Raw genomic sequence first — 16718 nt, 5'->3', positions numbered from 1 at the left:
AGATTAATGTCACTGTCATGGCAAGATGCTGGGTTAGATCAGACGCATTCTTTCTGTAAGCTGAGCAGCCTTGCTGTGTTGGGAGTGCTGGCTGGCACTAAAACAGGATGGCCAGGAAAGCTGAAACTCAATCCTGAACCAAAATCTCTCTTGGCCAAGAATAGCATTAGGTCAATTTGCATACTCTCAACTTGCAAGATAAAAATACCTTAGAGATGCAGGGGTGGTATGAGCAAAACCTTCCTGTTGTGCCTGTGCTGTCCTGAGCATGACCGTGGTTTCATTTCCACTCCACTAGAGGACAAATTCAGTGGCAGCAAAGCAGTGAAATGCACTGGCAGTTTCCCAGGGGTCTGGCGTGATATTTGCACCTGTATCAAGCACAGCTGAATTATTTGCAGCCTTTTTGGTGGATGAACAGATCTGGTTGTGTTTGGTTTGCTGGGAGAAGCAGTCTCAGCTGCAGGCTCTGTGCTGTGCCCTGCAGAGGTGGCTGCAGCCCAGCCCTGCTGCAGCAGCAGCAGCCTCTGCTCAGGGCTGGCTGCTTCAATTAGCACAACAGGATGCTTGAAAAATTCATGAGCCAATAATCTCTGTGATATTTTTACTCTGGCTTTCTGGCCAAAGCAGGGCTATTTATAGCAGGGTACTGCCTGTTAATTAAGGAGGTATTTGGTGTGCTGTCACACTGACACACACTGAATGCCTTCAGAGGTGCTGGGTGTGTTTCTGACTCAGCGCAGAGGCAGGGCCGAGCTCAGCTGTGCTGTCCCAGCTGTGGAACGTGCTGCAGCCCCAGCTGTGCAGCCCCAGCTGTGGAACGTGCTGCAGCCCCAGCTGTGCTGTCCCAGCTGTGGAACGTGCTGCAGCCCCAGCTGTGCTGTATCCAGCTGTGGAACGTGCTGCAGCCCCAGCTGTGCTGTATCCAGCTGTGGAATGTGCTGCAGCCCCAGCTGTGCTGTATCCAGCTGTGGAACGTGCTGCAGCCCCAGCTGTGCTGCATTCCCAACTGTGGAACGTGCTGCATTCCCAGCTGTGCTGTGTCCAGCTGTGGAACGTACTGCAGCCCCAGCTGTGCTGTATCCAGCTGTGGAACGTACTGCAGCCCCAGCTGTGCTGTATCCAGCTGTGGAATGTGCTGCATTCCCAGCTGTGCTGTCCCAGCTGTGGAATGTGCTGCATTCCCAGCTGTGCTGTCCCAGCTGTGGAACATGCTGCAGCCCCAGGTGCAGCCCGGCCGCTCTGCCCCGGGCTCCATCTGACCAGCCCCCTCTCTCCTAGGTCCCCCAGCCCCACCTCAGGAGCTGTGTGTGCGGGCAGGGAGCGCCCCAGGGACGCTCCAGGTGTGCTGGAAGCCCCCAGCGCTGTCAGCCACGGGGACGTCCCACGGTGCCACCGTCACAGGCTACGCGGTCTATGCCAAAGGGCAGCGGGTGAGTCCCCTCTGTCGCCTCTGTCCCTCTGTCACCCTGTCACCCCTGTCACTCTGCCACCCCTGTAACCTCTGTCCCCTCTGTCACCACTGTCACCTCTGTCACTCTGTCCCCTCTGCCACTTCTGTCACCTCTGTCACCTCTGCTGGTGTCCTGCTGCCAGGGATGTGGGGTGTTTCCTGGGTCCCCCCGTGTAGGGAGGAATGATGAGTCTGACTCCATGTTCTGAGAAGGCGCTGACACTTGTCTGTGCTCACAGTGTCTGTCTGTCTGTCCGCAGGTCTCTGAGGTGTCCCTCCCCACCGCAGAGGGCACGGCGCTGACATGTGTCTGTGCTCACAGTGTCTGTCTGTCTGTCCCCAGGTCTCTGAGGTGTCCCTCCCCGCCGCAGAGGGCACGGCACTGATGTGTAACCCCGCTCTGTCTGTCTGTCCGCAGGTGTCCGAGGTGTCCCTCCCCGCCGCAGAGGGCACAGTGCTGATGTGTAACCCCGCTCTGTCTGTCTGTCTGTCTGTCCCCAGGTCTCTGAGGTGTCCCTCCCCGCCGCAGAGGGCACGGCGCTGGAGCTGCCGCGGCTGCGCGCCCTGGACGCCCGCGAGCTCACCGTGCGGACGCTCTCGGTGCAGGGCGAGTCCCTGGACTCTGCCCCTGCTGCCATTCCCCCCGAGCTCCTGGTGCCTCCGCCCCCCCAGCCCCGCGCTGCTCCCAAAGCCAAGCCATTAGCAAGTGCCGGAGCCCCAGAAACCAAAGAAGAACATTTCGGGCCGCATTTCAAGCGGGATGAGTCCTGGGAGCAGACTCGCTCGGTGTCCCCCGGGCACGGACACATGCTGGAGCCCCCCGCCTTCCACGGCCCCCTCCAGGGCAGGAGGTCTCCGTCCCCCAACAGGATCCTGCCCCAGCCTCAAGGCACCCCGGTGCCCCACACCGTCGCTAAAGCCATGGCGAGGGAAGCTGCGCAGAGGGTGGCCGAGAGCAACAGGGTAAAGGCAAACCCGGCTGGGCTGGGCTGGGCTGGGCTCTGGGGCACCACTGGGGCTTTTCTGGGCTGGTTTGTTCTCTGTGGCACCTGCACTGGGGCTCTGCTGGGCTGGGCTGGGCTCTGGGGCACCACTGGGGCTTTTCTGGTACCTTCACTGTGACACCTGCCATTAGGGCTTTTCTGGGCTGGTCTGTCCGCTGTGGCACTTGCCACCAAAGATTGCTCATCATGTCCCTCAAGGGGTGAGTAATTATCCCTCAGCTCTGAAGAGCCACAGCTTGAGAAGCAGAGTGCTGGAATTCTGGGCTGATGGAGCCCTCCTGTGTCTGCTGTTGTGGATCTACAGGGAATTTTGTACATTTTCCCCTTCTCAGTGCTGCCTTGTCACTCAAGTTTGCAGCTGCTTTTGCCTCCAGCTCCTCCTGGAGCTGCCAGCAGTGTCACTGCCCAGGGACACCCCTGCTTTGGGACCACCGTGACCCAAGGCTGTGCACTGGCTCGGGTCTTTGCCAGTTGATTTAAATCCCACACTGGGGCTCTGGGCTCAGTGCAGCTGATGTGGATGTGCGCTGACAACGTGCTGTGGGTGTTCCACACAAATATGCAATATTGAAATACCCCCAGGGCCCTGGGCAGTTACTTTCTCATCACGAGCTGCTCACAACTGTCTGTTAATTCTTGCAAGTGTCACCCACAGATTTTTGTGGTGCTTCATCCGGCAGTCATCAGTTATGTCCAGTTTTTAGTCTCCCGTTGTATCTCCAAAATAGCTCCATTAATTTGGACAGTTCACACATGTCTTAACAGCCATGATTGGCTGTTTTGGGATGCATTTGATCCAGTGGGTAAATCGAGCCAGCTTTTGAGAACCTGAATAATTCTGGATCACTAAGAATAGGTCTGATAAACACATATGTATGCATCTGTATGTATCTTCCTTTTGTTTATAAATAACACTGGGATGGAATAGAGGGAGAAAAGGCAATTGGTTTCTTTGGCCCTAGGAGGTGAAAGTTGATTTAAGAACCACACAGGGAAAGAGAACAGAAATCCTTTTTCTGGTTTGGAGAATTGCTGACACGACATGTGCTCTGAACCACGTTTGGTTACATTAGTTTAAGTGATGCCTGAAATGATTTATTCAGGAATCTGGACAGAAGTTTACAGACAAATTGATTCTAAATTAAATGCAGTCCTGCCAGGGATGTTTGTCGCGTTTGGTCCCCCGTGGTACCAGTCCTTCACTCGCGGTAAGTGCTGCGGGAGGAGCTGAGAGCCTGCCCTGCCTGCAGGTGCCTGAGGGGCTCTGTCACCAGAGCAGCAGCAGTGCTGAGCCCAGGGGCTCTCAGAGCCCAGCACCAGCCACGGCCTCAGCTGAGGCATTTTAGTACTGGGGCCTCAAGGGCTGCTGTGATTGAGCATCCACTGCTCTGCCAGGGAAAGGAGAGTGTCTGCTGGCAGCCTCTGGGTGCAGGACTGGGAATTTTGGGAAGTGGAACAGGCAGGAGAGCTGGCAGCTCAGCTGACAAACACATCAAGTCATTATTTAAGAGTGAGAGTAATAAAACAGGCAAAAACTTCTTGAAAACTCCTCAAGGGTTCCAGCCAGGGGGAACTGACAGTGCTTTAAACCGTGAGAGCTTTTAAATGTTGTGTGCTTGAGTCTTTGTATTGGTATTTGTGTCCCTGGTGCAGGAGCAGTGTCCCTGCTCTCTGTCCTCCCACAGATGGTGAGGAGGAGAGTTTATGCTGGTGTTTGTGTCCCTGAGTGCAGGGCAGTGTCCCTGGCAGTGTCCCTCTGCTGTCCCCCAGATGGAGAGGAGGGGCGTTTGTATTTGTGTTTGTGGGTGCAGGGTAGTGTCCCTGGGCACAGGGCAGTGTCCCCAGTGTCCCTCTGCTGTCCCCCAGATGGAGAGGAGGAGCATTTATATGTGTATCGATGGCCCTGGCAGTGTCCCCAATGTCCCCAGTGTCCCTCTGCTGTCCCCCAGATGGAGAGGAGGAGCATTTATATGTGTATCGATGGCCCTGGCAGTGTCCCCAATGTCCCCAGTGTCCCTCTGCTGTCCCCCAGATGGAGAGGAGGAGCGTTTTCAGCGAGAGGAGCAGCGCAGCCCCGTACTCGGACGAGGAGGAGGAGGATGGCTACGACTCGCCCCGGGTGAAGCGGAGGGGAGCCTCGGTGGATGAGTTCCTGAAGGAGTCCGAGCTGGGCAAGCAGGTGAGGGGCTGGCCTGGCTGTGCCGGGGGCTGAGCAGGAGCAGAGGGATTGCTGGAGGGCAGCTCTGGCACGGCACTCCAGGGCTGGGCTGGGGACACGGGCTGGGACACAGTGACACAGGTGACACAGTGACACAGGTGGTGACACAGGCTGGGACACAGTGACAGAGGTGACACAGTGACACAGGCTGGGACACAGGCTGGGACACAGGCTGGGACACAGGCTGGGACACAGTGACACAGGTGGTGACACAGGCTGGGACACAGGTGAGGCTGAGCCATGGGCAGGGATGCTCCTGTTCCTTGTGTTTTGCGCAGCTTTTAGTCTGATCCCACTGAAAACAACTGTTAAATAATTTATTACATTTCTTTCAAGAGAGATATAAAGTCTAGAAAAGAGATGGGTTTTTTATGTCTTGGCATAGTTTAAAATACTTTAGCCAAACACCTGACTTCCTGTCTTGAGGGTCCACCATGGTGGCAATATGCTGCTAGAATTAAATGCTGACCACTTTGAAATTCTAATGTGATGTAACAAACAGCTGCAAAGAACAGATGATATGTGAATTATCCTCAGGCTTTTACAGTTTGGTCAGCAAGCCCATTGATGCATGAAGGACCTCTTTAATGAGGGGAATTTAATCAAGACTAAAACTGGATTTGGTGCTGTGAATGGAGAGGTCCTTTATTGTATCACCTGGGATTGAGACTGGATTTCTGGAATTAGGATGATAAATGGGCAAAACAGAATTTCCACAGAATTTCCACAGGGATTGAGACTGGATTTCTGGAATTATGATCATAAGTGGGCAAACAGAATTTCCTTGGGATTGAGACTGGATTTCTTGCCTTATGATCATATCTGGGCAAACAGAATTTCCATGGGATTGAGACTGGATTTCTTGCCTTACGATCATAACTGGCAAACAGAGTTTCCATGGGATTGAGACTGGATTTCTTGCCTTACGATCATAACTGGCAAACAGAATTTCCATGGGATTGAGACTGGATTTCTTGCCTTACGATCATAACTGGCAAACAGAATTTCCATGGGATTGAGACTGGATTTCTTGCCTTATGATCATAACTGGGCAAACAGAATTTCCATGGGATTGAGACTGGATTTCTTGCCTTACGATCATAACTGGCAAACAGAGTTTCCTTGGGCCGTGCCCAGCAGAGCAGCGCCCGCCGGGCTGTGGCTGTGGCGGCTCCTCTGTGCCGCTGGGGCTCAGCAGGATTAGCAGCCTGAGCAGAGCTCTCTGTGCCCTGCCAGGCTCACTACTGCCTGGGGGACGAGTACCACACGGAGAGCAGCCGCGGCTCGGACCTGTCCGACATCCTGGAGGAGGATGAGGAGGAGCTCTACTCCGAGATGCAGCTGGAGGAGGGCGGGCGGCGGCGCCTGAGCCTGGGCTCGCACGGCACGCTCAAGGTGAGCCTGGCACCCTGGGCACCCTGGGCACCCCTGGGTGCAGCCTGAGAGCCACCCCAGAGCCTGGGCACCCCTGAGAGCTCCTGCAGCCACCCCTGTGAGCCTGGGCACCCCTGGGTGCAGCTGTAACCACCCCAGTGAGCCTGGGCACCCCTGAGAGCTCCTGCAGCCACCCCAGAGCCTGGGCACCCCTGGGTGCAGCTGTAACCACCCCAGTGAGCCTGGGCACCCCTGAGAACTCCTGCAGCCACCCCAGAGCCTGGGCACCCCTGGGTGCTGCCTTGGGGCTCCTGCAGCCCACCCCAGAGCCTGCAGACACTAAAGCCTACTCTGCTAGAAGGTAGAGGTGGGCTGCTTTAATGCATTTATTACCTTAGGTTTTTTTTTTTTCATTGTTTGATAGATAAACTTTTAACAGACTGTTTTCCTGTATGTGATCGTTGCCCTTGCAATTTCTGTTCTGCATCTGGGGACTCCCCCTGTCTCTGTGAGGATATACTGCATGTGCCACCCCAAAAAATGAGTTGTTTCTGAGCAAGGAGATTTGTAAATACTTACAAAACGACTTCTGTTTTTCCTGTGTGAGTGATCTGTCCATGTACCCAGTGCTGGTCCCATCCCTTCCACAGGCTTGAAGCCTTCCTGTGGGAAAGGGAGTTGTTTCAGCTTTGTTTGATCAATGCTTTATCAGAACTCCTTGTGCTCTGAACTTTAGGGAATCACCAGAGAGAGTAGGAAATACATTCCAGAAATATTGCTTTAGTGCAGGAATATTCATCATGAAAGAAACTTCAATATAACAACTAAAGCAAAAGCAGAACACCGAACACGCCCGGTACTGAATATATATTTGCCGTATTATATTTGTACATGTGAATTGTATTTGCTTTGTGTGTGTAGTAATTGCACAAACTGGGTTTTCTTAGAAAGCACAAACTCACAGGTTAAGACTTTCCTCAGTAGATAGTTATTTAACTAAAGTCAGTACTACTTTGTCATGCCTATAAGAATTCTGACCATTGCTATGACTGCTTTCATGTGCTGTGAGTTCAGTCCTTTTATTCTGGTACTCTCTGCAGTGAGACAGGTTCTTTTTCAAAGTAAGAAATTACCATTGTTTGTATTGCTGCACCAGCAGAAAGGCTGAAACCAAAATCCTTCTGCATGCCCATTGTGTCCCCTTCCCTGGCAAAAAGAATGATCCCCAGACTGTTCTTGTTCTGTATGCATCAGAAGGTGTATTTAACCCTTGGATTTAAATTAGTATTACCAGTGTGGATACTGAGAAAGTTCCAGAGCTTTAACTGGTGTGGGAGATCGTTTTTGACCTGCTAAGGTTTGCAGGCTTCTCTCGATGTGGTTCATGCTTACTCACCTTTTGTTCACTTCTGTGGTGCTTTATCTCAAGTTTCACAGGTGTTACACACACTTTAAAAACAAAGGAAATAGGTGAGACAGTCTAAAGTGACTTGGGAAGTTCCCTCTGCCTGGAAGGGACAAAGTCCAAACGGCAGCTGAGCTCAGAGTGCTCGGAGGGAGATGCTGCTGACATCTCCAGCAGGATCTGTTGTTATTTCTGGGTGCTCCTGAGCCCAGAGGTGCCCCTGATCCGGGCATTAGGCACAAGGAGAGATGATCTCTGATGCAGGATCAGTAATCCTGGCAGCCAGAGCCAGCAGCTCCTGCCCTGTGCTCCCTTCCCTCTCCCAGAGCCCAGCCAGGACACTCCCAGTGCTTTGTGGAAATGGAATAGGAAAATTGCTGAATGTGTCTGCATGTCCAGAATGCTGCTTTTACCCAGGCTGGGATCGTTTTTACCTGCTTCTGGCACAAACAGAGACTTTTCCTTGGGCTCCCAGGCTGATGTTCAAGCACTGGTTTTATGGAGCAGGTACAAGACCATGATGAGGTTTGGTGGCAGCGCAGACCAGGTGACATCAGAGAGACATCAGCCTGTGTCCCTGGGGGCTTTCCCTGGGAGCCAAGCTTTAAAAATGCTGCAGGTTTTTCAGAATTTTAGGGAGGAAACCAGAACTCCCTTAATGAGGGCTGTGGAATAGCTCTCCTCTGCCAGGAGACTGAAGGTATTTACTGCTTACATAGAACTATGCTTTAGGAGATGCAAAGCAAGGCAGCCTGCTGGGGCAGAGCTGTCATTCTCTGCTGTCGGTTCTGGTTACAGAGGGATCAGAGAGCAGCTTGGCACGGGGCAGGAAGGAGTTTTAGTGCCATTCTCATCCCCCATGCTGGACCCTGTACGTGGCTTCCATGACTCCGTTTCCAATGCATGAGTTTATTCCTGTTAAGAGCATCCCTCAGTTGTTTGCACTGCCCTCTCATGTTGTACCTGGCACCCAGCAACTTCTTAATCATGTCTTTATTTTTCACAGATCCTCATTCAAAGCATGACATCCTTTTCATAATATAAGCTGCATGTCTTACGTTTGCCATTGCTCTAAAACTAATTCTGTCTTTATTTTTCTTTTCTCCCTTTTCCCTCCCATTTTATTTTTGTCACACACTCTTTGTTCCCTGTCTGGTTTTTGACATTACATAATCTTAAGGAGTACGATAAGAATAAGACCACTGAAGCCACTTTTGTGGAACAGCCTGGCTTTCCCCAGCAGACACGGCACAGTAAAAGGCTTTTCAGTATCCCAGAGGTGGCTGAAGAGGACGGTGAATACCCCGAAGTGCTGTACAAGCAGGGTTTAGGTATGCCCTATAGAAAGAACCCCAGAATAGCTAGAGGCCCCCGGGCGGGCAGGCCGTGCCGTCAGGAGCAGCAGCACAGCCCCAGGCGCCCGGGCAGGGCCAGGGCAGGGCCGGGGCGGCAGGAGCTGCAGGACAGAGGAGGGAAGGGCAGCCAGGCCCTGTCCCGCAGCCCCGACAGCGGCCTGGACTGCGGCAGCGAGGAGGAGGAGCCCCGGCCGGGCCGGGCACCGTGGGGCAGCGATGAGGAGCAGCCCTGGTGGGGCGGCACGCACAGGAGGGACAGCGAGGAAGAGTGGCCCCGGTTTGGTGTCAGGGCTCAAAGGAGCAGTGATGAGGAGTGGTCCCGGGTCAGTGTCAGAGCCCCAAGGAGCAGCGATGAAGAGCGGTCCCAGCACAGTTTCAGACACCAGAGGAGCAGCGATGAGGAGTGGTCCCGGTTTGGTGGCAGACCCCAGTGGGGCAGTGATGAAGAGTGGTCCAAGCACAATTTCAGACCCCAAAGGAGCAGTGATGAAGAGCAACCCTGGCTTGGTGGCAGACCCCAAAGGAGCAGTGATGAAGAGCGGCCCCGGCGTGGTGTCAGAGCCCAGAGGAGCAGCAATGAAGAGCGGCCCCGGTTGGGTGTCAGACACAGGAGTGGCAGTGAGGAAGAGGAGCCCCGGCCCAGTTTCAGACACAGGCGTAGCAGTGAGGAAGAGCGGTCACAGCACAGTGTCAGAGCCCAGTGGGGCAGCGATGAAGAGCGGCCCCGGTTGGGTGTCAGACACAGGAGTGGCAGCAATGAAGAGCCGTTCCAGCCCAGTGTCAGAGCCCAGTGGGGCAGCGATGAAGAGCGGCCCCGGTTGGGTGTCAGAGCCCAAAGGAGCAGCGATGAAGAGCGGCCACAGCACAGTGTCAGAGCCCAAAGGAGCAGCGATGAAGAGCCGTTCCAGCCCAGTGTCAGAGCCCAGTGGGATGGTGATGAAGAGCGGCCCCGGCTGAGTGTCAGACACAGGAGTGGCGGCGATGAGGAGCGGCCCCAGTCCCACGCCAGGCCCCAGTGGGGCGGCGATGAGGAGCGGCCCCAGCGCTCTGTCCGAGCCCCCCAGGAGCCCGGCCCGTGCCCGTGCCCGTGCCGGCGGGGCCCGCGGCCGCCGCTGTCGCGCAGGAGGACGCTGACCCGGCAGAGCAGCATCGAGGAGGATTTCGGGGAGCTGGAGCCGCCCGGGGCTCCGCGCAGAGCCGAGCACGAGCGGGGCTGGAGGAGCCTCCCCCGAGCAGCCCAGCCCAGGGCAGCGGCTGCCCTGGCACAGCCACCCCTCAGAGAGGCACAAGACGCCCTGGTGTGTGAAGTATCTTCTTCTAACATCTGCTTGCCAAATCAGTCTGGTCTCTTTATTCTCTTTATTTCTTGTTCTTCAGTTTTTTTGTTATTTTTCCATTTTTTTTTCCCAAATTGATTTTTAAAGTCAATCCTTTGGACCCATTTGCTACATTTTCTCCCCATTTTTTTTTTCTTCCCCATTCATTTTGGTTTGTTACTCTGCATTTTCATTTATGGTCCTCCTTTGAGTCATGCTGAAATCAGATTAATTTGCTTTGCAATGATTTTCCCCCCCGAACAAATTACAATAATGGCTGCTTTTATTAAAGGACAACTGAATCTAAATTTTAATTAAGGGTTAGCTGAACTATAATTTTTCCAAAAGATTGCTTTTCTTTATTTTGCCCATCTGAATGTTGCTCTAAAAAAACCCAAAAAAACAAGCTGCATTTTTAAGTGGAGAAATGTTTCATCCATATTTTTAATTTTTTTTAAAATTATTGTCAAGGAATTCATTTCATCATGTTGTTTTAATTCATCTCATTCCCAGAATTTTCAGGATATGCTCTTTATCATGGAACATCTCAAGACAAGAATCAAGACTCTCCCCCAGTGTGCCAGTGACCCAGATTTATGGAGTCACAGCTTCATCATTTTCATTTTCTGCCTTATCTCCGCGCTGTCACCACGCTGCCGTCCTTGTCAGACCATCTCTTCTTGCCTTTGAAGTTGCAGACTGCATCTCTGCAGAGAATGCAGGCACAGAGCTGCTGCCAAGGGAGCCAGGCCATGCACACCTGCCAGGGATGCTCTGCTCTGCACCTCCTTGTTTGCATTTCTGCCCACTCATGTCCAGAGGAGCCTCCAGGTGTGAGGGAGGGACCCATGCCCAGGGAGCAGAGCCAGCTCTGCCTGCAGCACAGGGTGACACTGAATTGTGGTGTGTTCTGCAGGGAGCAGGGCCAGCTCTGCCTGCAGCACCGGGGTGACACTGAATTCTGACACATTCCACATGAGAGGAGAGCCAGCTCTGCACCCCTGCCTGCACCCCAGGGTGCTCCCTGCATCCTGACCTGTTCCACAGAGAGCAGAGGTCAGCTGCGGCCCCTGGAGCCTCCCAGCTCGGGCTGGAGTGCCCCCACAGCTCCTCCCAGCAGAAGTGACCGGGCTGTGCTGGTGCCAGTGACAGCAGGACGAGCTCAGGAGAGCTCCCACAGCCCCTGCAGTGCCCAGGCAGCAGAGCCAGCTGTGCCAGGGGGAGCCTGCAGCCCTCCTGCACTTGCCCAGGGCCAGGAGCAGTGCCCAGGGCCAGGAGCCATCCTGGCTCCTGCTGCAGCTCCAGGGCTGGCACTCCAGGTGTGCCAGGGCAGCCCCACCTGCCCAGCCCTCAGCCTGCCCGTGCCACTCTTCAGGACACTCCAACGCCACCTTAGCCGCAACAACAAAGGCAAAAGAATATTTCAGAAATTATTCTTTTCTTTTCTTTTTGTTCTGACGTGCGACTGCTGGTTTACAAAGCTCTGCCATAAATCAGGGAACCATTTATTTTCTTTTGCAGGTTTGCCAGGCAGCAGTGCCCACTTTTCAGCTAACCTTTCAGTTAAAAGCTAAGTTTAGTTGCCTTTAGAGCTTGTGCTTCCAATTGTGATTGACCCGATCCGTGTGCAGCCGTGTAAGCACGACGTTGCCATGCACGAACTGACGAGCCTGTTCTTTCTGTTGTTGTTTTTAGCTTTTAGGTAACCCAGCCTCTGCAGGACGGCCTGACAGGGTGGAGCATGCGGGGCGAAGGTCCTCCCATGGCAGTGCAGTGCCACAAAGGTCTCGGCCCCTGCTGGTGCCCTCCATTGGTTAGTTGGACAGATGGTGCATTCCTGTTCTTTGCAGCCTCACACCTGGGGAGGAGAGCATTGGAAAGCAGCAGCGGGGTCTTTGTGGAGCCAGGCTGCCCCTGGTTTGGAGGGGTGAGATGGGCTGCACACACCGAGCCCTGCTGCAGTGGGGAGCTGGGGCTGCCCAGGCTGTGGGGGCGGTCTCTGGCACTGCCGCAGCCTTGCACTGCCCTCAGGGGCTGCTGAGATGGCTCCAGCTCAGACACAGCTGATCTCAGCTCAGGGAAACCCCTGGCAGCTGCTCATGGTCAGTGAAATCAGCGTGGCCACCCAGGCCTGCCCCAGCCGCGCACCCTGCCATCCACCAGCCATCATTCATGCTCACCTGCCATTCTCCTCACTGCTTTTTCATTAATTCATGGCAAACTCTTGCAAACCTAACAAAAATGGCTTTCCTACGTGAGCTGTGCAAATGTCAGTCTGGTACAGGAAATCAGCCCAGCTTCCAGTGCAGGCTTTATAAGCTTTTTTAAAAAATAACAACTTGCTGATAAAATAAAAAAAAAAACCAAAATCCCACCAAGCTTTATAGGACACGCAGTGAGGTTTGGGTTTTTTTCACTGAAATGCCCAACATGTTTCAAGTATTAACTGGGAGAGGTGGCTGATGAGGCCAGCTTGTGTCACTGAACCGTTCTCTCCTGAATTTGCTGTCACAGATGGCTACGGTGGCCACGACCGCCTCTCCCCAGACATGTATGAGGAGTCTGAGACAGACCCTGGCACAGAGGACCTTTCCACTCGAATCTTTGTTGCACTTTTTGACTACGACCCGCTGACCATGTCCCCGAACCCCGATGCTGCAGAGGAGGAGCTGCCCTTCAAGGAGGGACAGATCATTAAGGTGAGACCTGAGGCCAGGGGACACCACAGCATTTTACAGACAGCTCTCCTTTGGGGGAACGCTGCCTGTGTGATCACAACCCTGGGCTTTTCCTTCAGAGGCTCAGGTGTAAATCTCACCAGACCTGGCAATTAATATCTAGTGCTAATGGCTTTTTGACCTTGTTTGAATATCAGGTTTATGGGGACAAAGATGCTGATGGGTTTTACCGTGGAGAAACCTGTGCAAGAGTTGGCCTTATCCCCTGTAACATGGTCTCTGAGATACAGGCAGATGATGAAGAGATGATGGATCAACTCCTTAAACAAGGTTTCCTTCCCTTGAACACTCCAATTGAGAAAATAGGTAAGGGGAAATACAGACATTTCCCTCCAGACTCTGGGCTCCCTTAGCTTGGCTGCATTTACCTCTTGTTTTTGTGCAGGTGCATCTACATCTTGCAGTCATTTACTGCCCCAGGGGATGCATTCTGTGTCTGTGTCTGGATAATTTTATATAACTAATATTTAATCTTGGTGACAGCATTGGCTGCAAATGGGGACCTGCAGCTTCACCACTCCACTTGTTGCTTTCTTTTCTGATTAGACAAAAAAAAAGGTGGGTTTTGTGTCCTGAAGTATTTACTGCAGTGCCTTTATCAATAACTGCAGTGCCTTCATCAATACCTGAGTACCTTTATCAACACCTGCAGTACCTGTATCAATACCTGAGTACCTGTATCTGTACCTGCAGTACCCATGGCAGTAACTGGAGTGCATTTATCAAGAATTGAGTACCTTTATCAATACCTGAGTACCTGTATGAGCACCTGCAGTGCCCGTGACAGTACCTGCAGCACATTTATCATCACCTGCAGTACCCATGGCAGTAACTGCAGCACATTTATCAATAATAGAGTACCTGTATCAATCCCTGAGTACCTGTATGCACACCTGCAGCACCTGTATCAGTAACTGTAGTACCTTTATCAATACCTGAGTGCCTGTATGCACTGGTATCATACAGGTGCAGCACCTGTATCAGTAACTGCAGTACCTTTATCAATACCTGAGTGCCTGTATGCACACCTGCAGCACCTGTAACAGTAACTGCAGTACTTCTGTCAATACCTGAGTGCCTGTATGCACACCTACAGTGCCCGTGACTGTACCTGCAGCACATTTATCATCCCCTGCAGCACCTGTATCAGTAACTCCCTCTGTGTCCCCCAGCAGAGCCCCGTGGCCGGCGCGGGGGCCGGCAGCAGCCGCTGACCACCCGCAGGATGGTGGCTCTCTACGACTACGACCCCAGGGAGAGCTCCCCCAACGTGGATGTGGAGGTAGGGGCACAGCCTGGGGGCACACAGCCTGTGAGCTTCCGCACTCATCCTCTAAAATGTTCGGTTTTGGTTTTTACGGGGGAATTGTAGAAGGAGAAAGTGAATTTTGAAATATGTGGGACTCGGTGCTTTAAAACACAGCCTGGGTTGTTCTCTGTTTCTTACTGAACCAAATCTTTTTCTAAATTATGGTGTTTCAAAGTAGTTTGGCCAACAAATCAAATAAATCGTGCTGATGTATTGCAAAGATTTTGTTTGTTCTCTCTCCCATGGCCACAGGAAATTAAACATAATTTAAAAGCCCCGCCCTAATTGCATTTAAGCCACAGACAATTAAAAGAGCCCGGTGCACTGGGCGCTGATCAGAGAGGAGCTGCCCATTGTGAAGGTTTGCTGAAGAGAACCCAGCACAGCTGCAGTGCAGGAGCCTTGTGCCTCAGGGCTTGGGCTGGGTGATGCCCTGAGCTCCCTGAGCTGCTCCCCCTCCACCAGGATGGATGTAGGGGCCCTTTGAAGCTGCAGTTCAAAGCTTATGCAGGTTCTTCAAGGCTTGAATGTCTCAGCTGTTGGTCACAGGGAGCCCTGTGGGTGTCCACACACAGTGGGACAGGGGCTGGGCTTAGCAAGCTGAGGGAAAAACCCCAAGGGGAAAAACAAGAGGTTTGGCTGTCAAAGATCAGTTTGGTTTCATCAGTGTCTTAATATGAAGGAGTGGGGGGAAATCTGACTGCATTCCCTATTAATAAGGAAAGGCTGATCTTTGCCTGTCCCTGCTCCTACCCTGCAGGCCGAGCTGACCTTCTGCACTGGGGACATCATCACTGTCTTTGGTGAGATCGATGAAGATGGATTTTACTATGTAAGTTGTGTCTGCTGGCTCAGCCCAAACTGCTCCCAGCTCCAGCAAACACCAGCCTGGGGAGGGATGTGGAATTGTGTGAGCTCTCAGGGGCCATAGATGGGAATTCCCTCTCCCTCGCCAGCTCTGAAACAGGCAGCAATACGTCCCTGCCTCCTTGGGAGTAGATGTGATGGGACGAAAGCACTCACTGCTCCTTCCCTTGCTGGCAGGGGGAGCTCAATGGACACAAGGGGCTGGTTCCTTCCAACTTCCTCGAAGAAGTGCCTGACGATGTGGAAGTGTTTCTCTCGGACGCGCCCGCGCGCTACGGCCACGACGCGCCCATGCGGGCCAAGGCCAAAAGGGTAAGCAGCCCCCTCAGGAGCACCTGAGCCCCCACCTGCCATTCCATTCTGTCTCACGTGTCATGTCATTCTGACATTACTTTTAACATTACGTTTAAATTCATTTGCCCATTTAAAGTTATCTTTCAAATACATAAAATAAAACCTGAGGGAAAATGGTTTTGGCCTTTGCCAGCTCGTTACGTTTGTAGATGGAGAAACTGAATGGACTGTTTGGTTGCAGTCATTGCAGTTCTGCCCTTCAGAACCTGAGTTTAAGCAGCTCTTTCCTGGTGATAGTTATTTCCCAAAGCTTCTAAATTGCTCTTTAAAAAAGGTTCTTGTGCACAAAAGCCTGGTACCAGTGTTCCTCTAAATACAAACTGTAACTGCAGCTGATGGAGTGACAGTGGTCCTCTCTTAATCCTTACAACTTCCTGTTCCAACTGGCAATAATTAATTGCTCAGAGACTTCTCTTTCATGAAAGAATTAATCATGTTTAGAGTATCTCATTTTTGGTTTTGTTTCATCACTGCAATACTTTTATATATTATATATTTTATATATATTTTTATTTCTTTGCTCATCTGCTTGGAAACAGAAGAAGAGTGTTCATTTCACACCTTAATAAGGCAATGTAGCCTTCACGTAAGTGAGCAACTGAAGATACCAATAGAGATTTCAATTAAAGCTACCTGGCTATCTAATGCAAGTCTTGAAACTTAATTGTGGGGGAAAAGAAAAGAAATATGTCTCCAAACCCCTTGGCCACAGAAGACCAGGCTGCATGCCTTTGCTGTACCTAGTCGAGTCCACTCCTTTCTTGGGAGACAAATCCTTGAAAACAGGAGCCTCTGAAATCCATCGGCCCTCCCTGTACGAAGGTCGGCGTTTGGAACATATTTCTTCCCGAGCTCAATGTTTATGTTTACATAGAGAGGAGAGTTTTATGTCTAACTACCCTACAAACAAAGCTGCATATTGCATTGCTAGCCAAGCTGGGATGTAAAAATTCCAAGCTGCTGTGTCAAGAGAAAAGCACAAAGCTGCAGCCCCTGCAGAACCAGCAGTGCCGCTGGCACGGACGGTAGTTTACAAGGGGATAGTTGGTTCTGAAACTCACTACACTCAAACACAGCTACTTAAATTGTCTGCCTTAAAATGTGTTTTCCACAATCTATTTTACCCCAGTTTGCCTAAGACCAACTATTCAACGCTTCTGAAAAGAATCCCCTCCTGTGGTACAATTCACTGGATTTTCCTAGCAGTGTACGTTTGCAATATTAGCAACTGTTTGGTTTACCAATGCAATAAAGTCTCGACCTGAAACATGCAGCTCACTGAATGAATGCATTAGACTCCATATCTGGTATCTTCAGGTGTACGT

General features: G+C 52.1%; 1 protein-coding gene across 19 annotated transcripts in view; it reads left to right on the top strand.

Annotated features, from left to right (window-relative positions):
* The window catches only part of RIMBP2 (RIMS binding protein 2), a 74981-nt gene that overhangs the window by 55751 nt on the left and 2512 nt on the right, over positions 1–16718 (top strand). For 8 of the 19 annotated variants that reach the window (XM_063173249.1, XM_063173245.1, XM_063173246.1 and 5 more), the window contains 11 exons: positions 1282–1433; positions 1955–2416; positions 4490–4636; positions 5912–6070; positions 8635–10107; positions 11821–11938; positions 12640–12824; positions 13001–13169; positions 14036–14145; positions 14933–15004; positions 15217–15351. In XM_063173249.1, coding sequence (XP_063029319.1) covers positions 1282–1433; positions 1955–2416; positions 4490–4636; positions 5912–6070; positions 8635–10107; positions 11821–11938; positions 12640–12824; positions 13001–13169; positions 14036–14145; positions 14933–15004; positions 15217–15351 — 3182 coding nt within the window. Of the gene's footprint in view, positions 1–1281; positions 1434–1954; positions 2417–4489; positions 4637–5911; positions 6071–8634; positions 10108–11820; positions 11939–12639; positions 12825–13000; positions 13170–14035; positions 14146–14932; positions 15005–15216; positions 15352–15932; positions 16039–16718 lie in introns of those variants that run through there. The other 11 variants (XM_063173262.1, XM_063173248.1, XM_063173261.1 and 8 more) reach the window with 7 other exon arrangements.

This window comes from Melospiza melodia, chromosome 20 (assembly GCF_035770615.1).
Source record: "Melospiza melodia melodia isolate bMelMel2 chromosome 20, bMelMel2.pri, whole genome shotgun sequence".
Taxonomy (NCBI): domain Eukaryota; kingdom Metazoa; phylum Chordata; class Aves; order Passeriformes; family Passerellidae; genus Melospiza; species Melospiza melodia.
The sequence above is the reverse complement of the archived record's forward strand: the minus strand, read 5'-3'. Positions and strand labels throughout refer to the sequence as shown.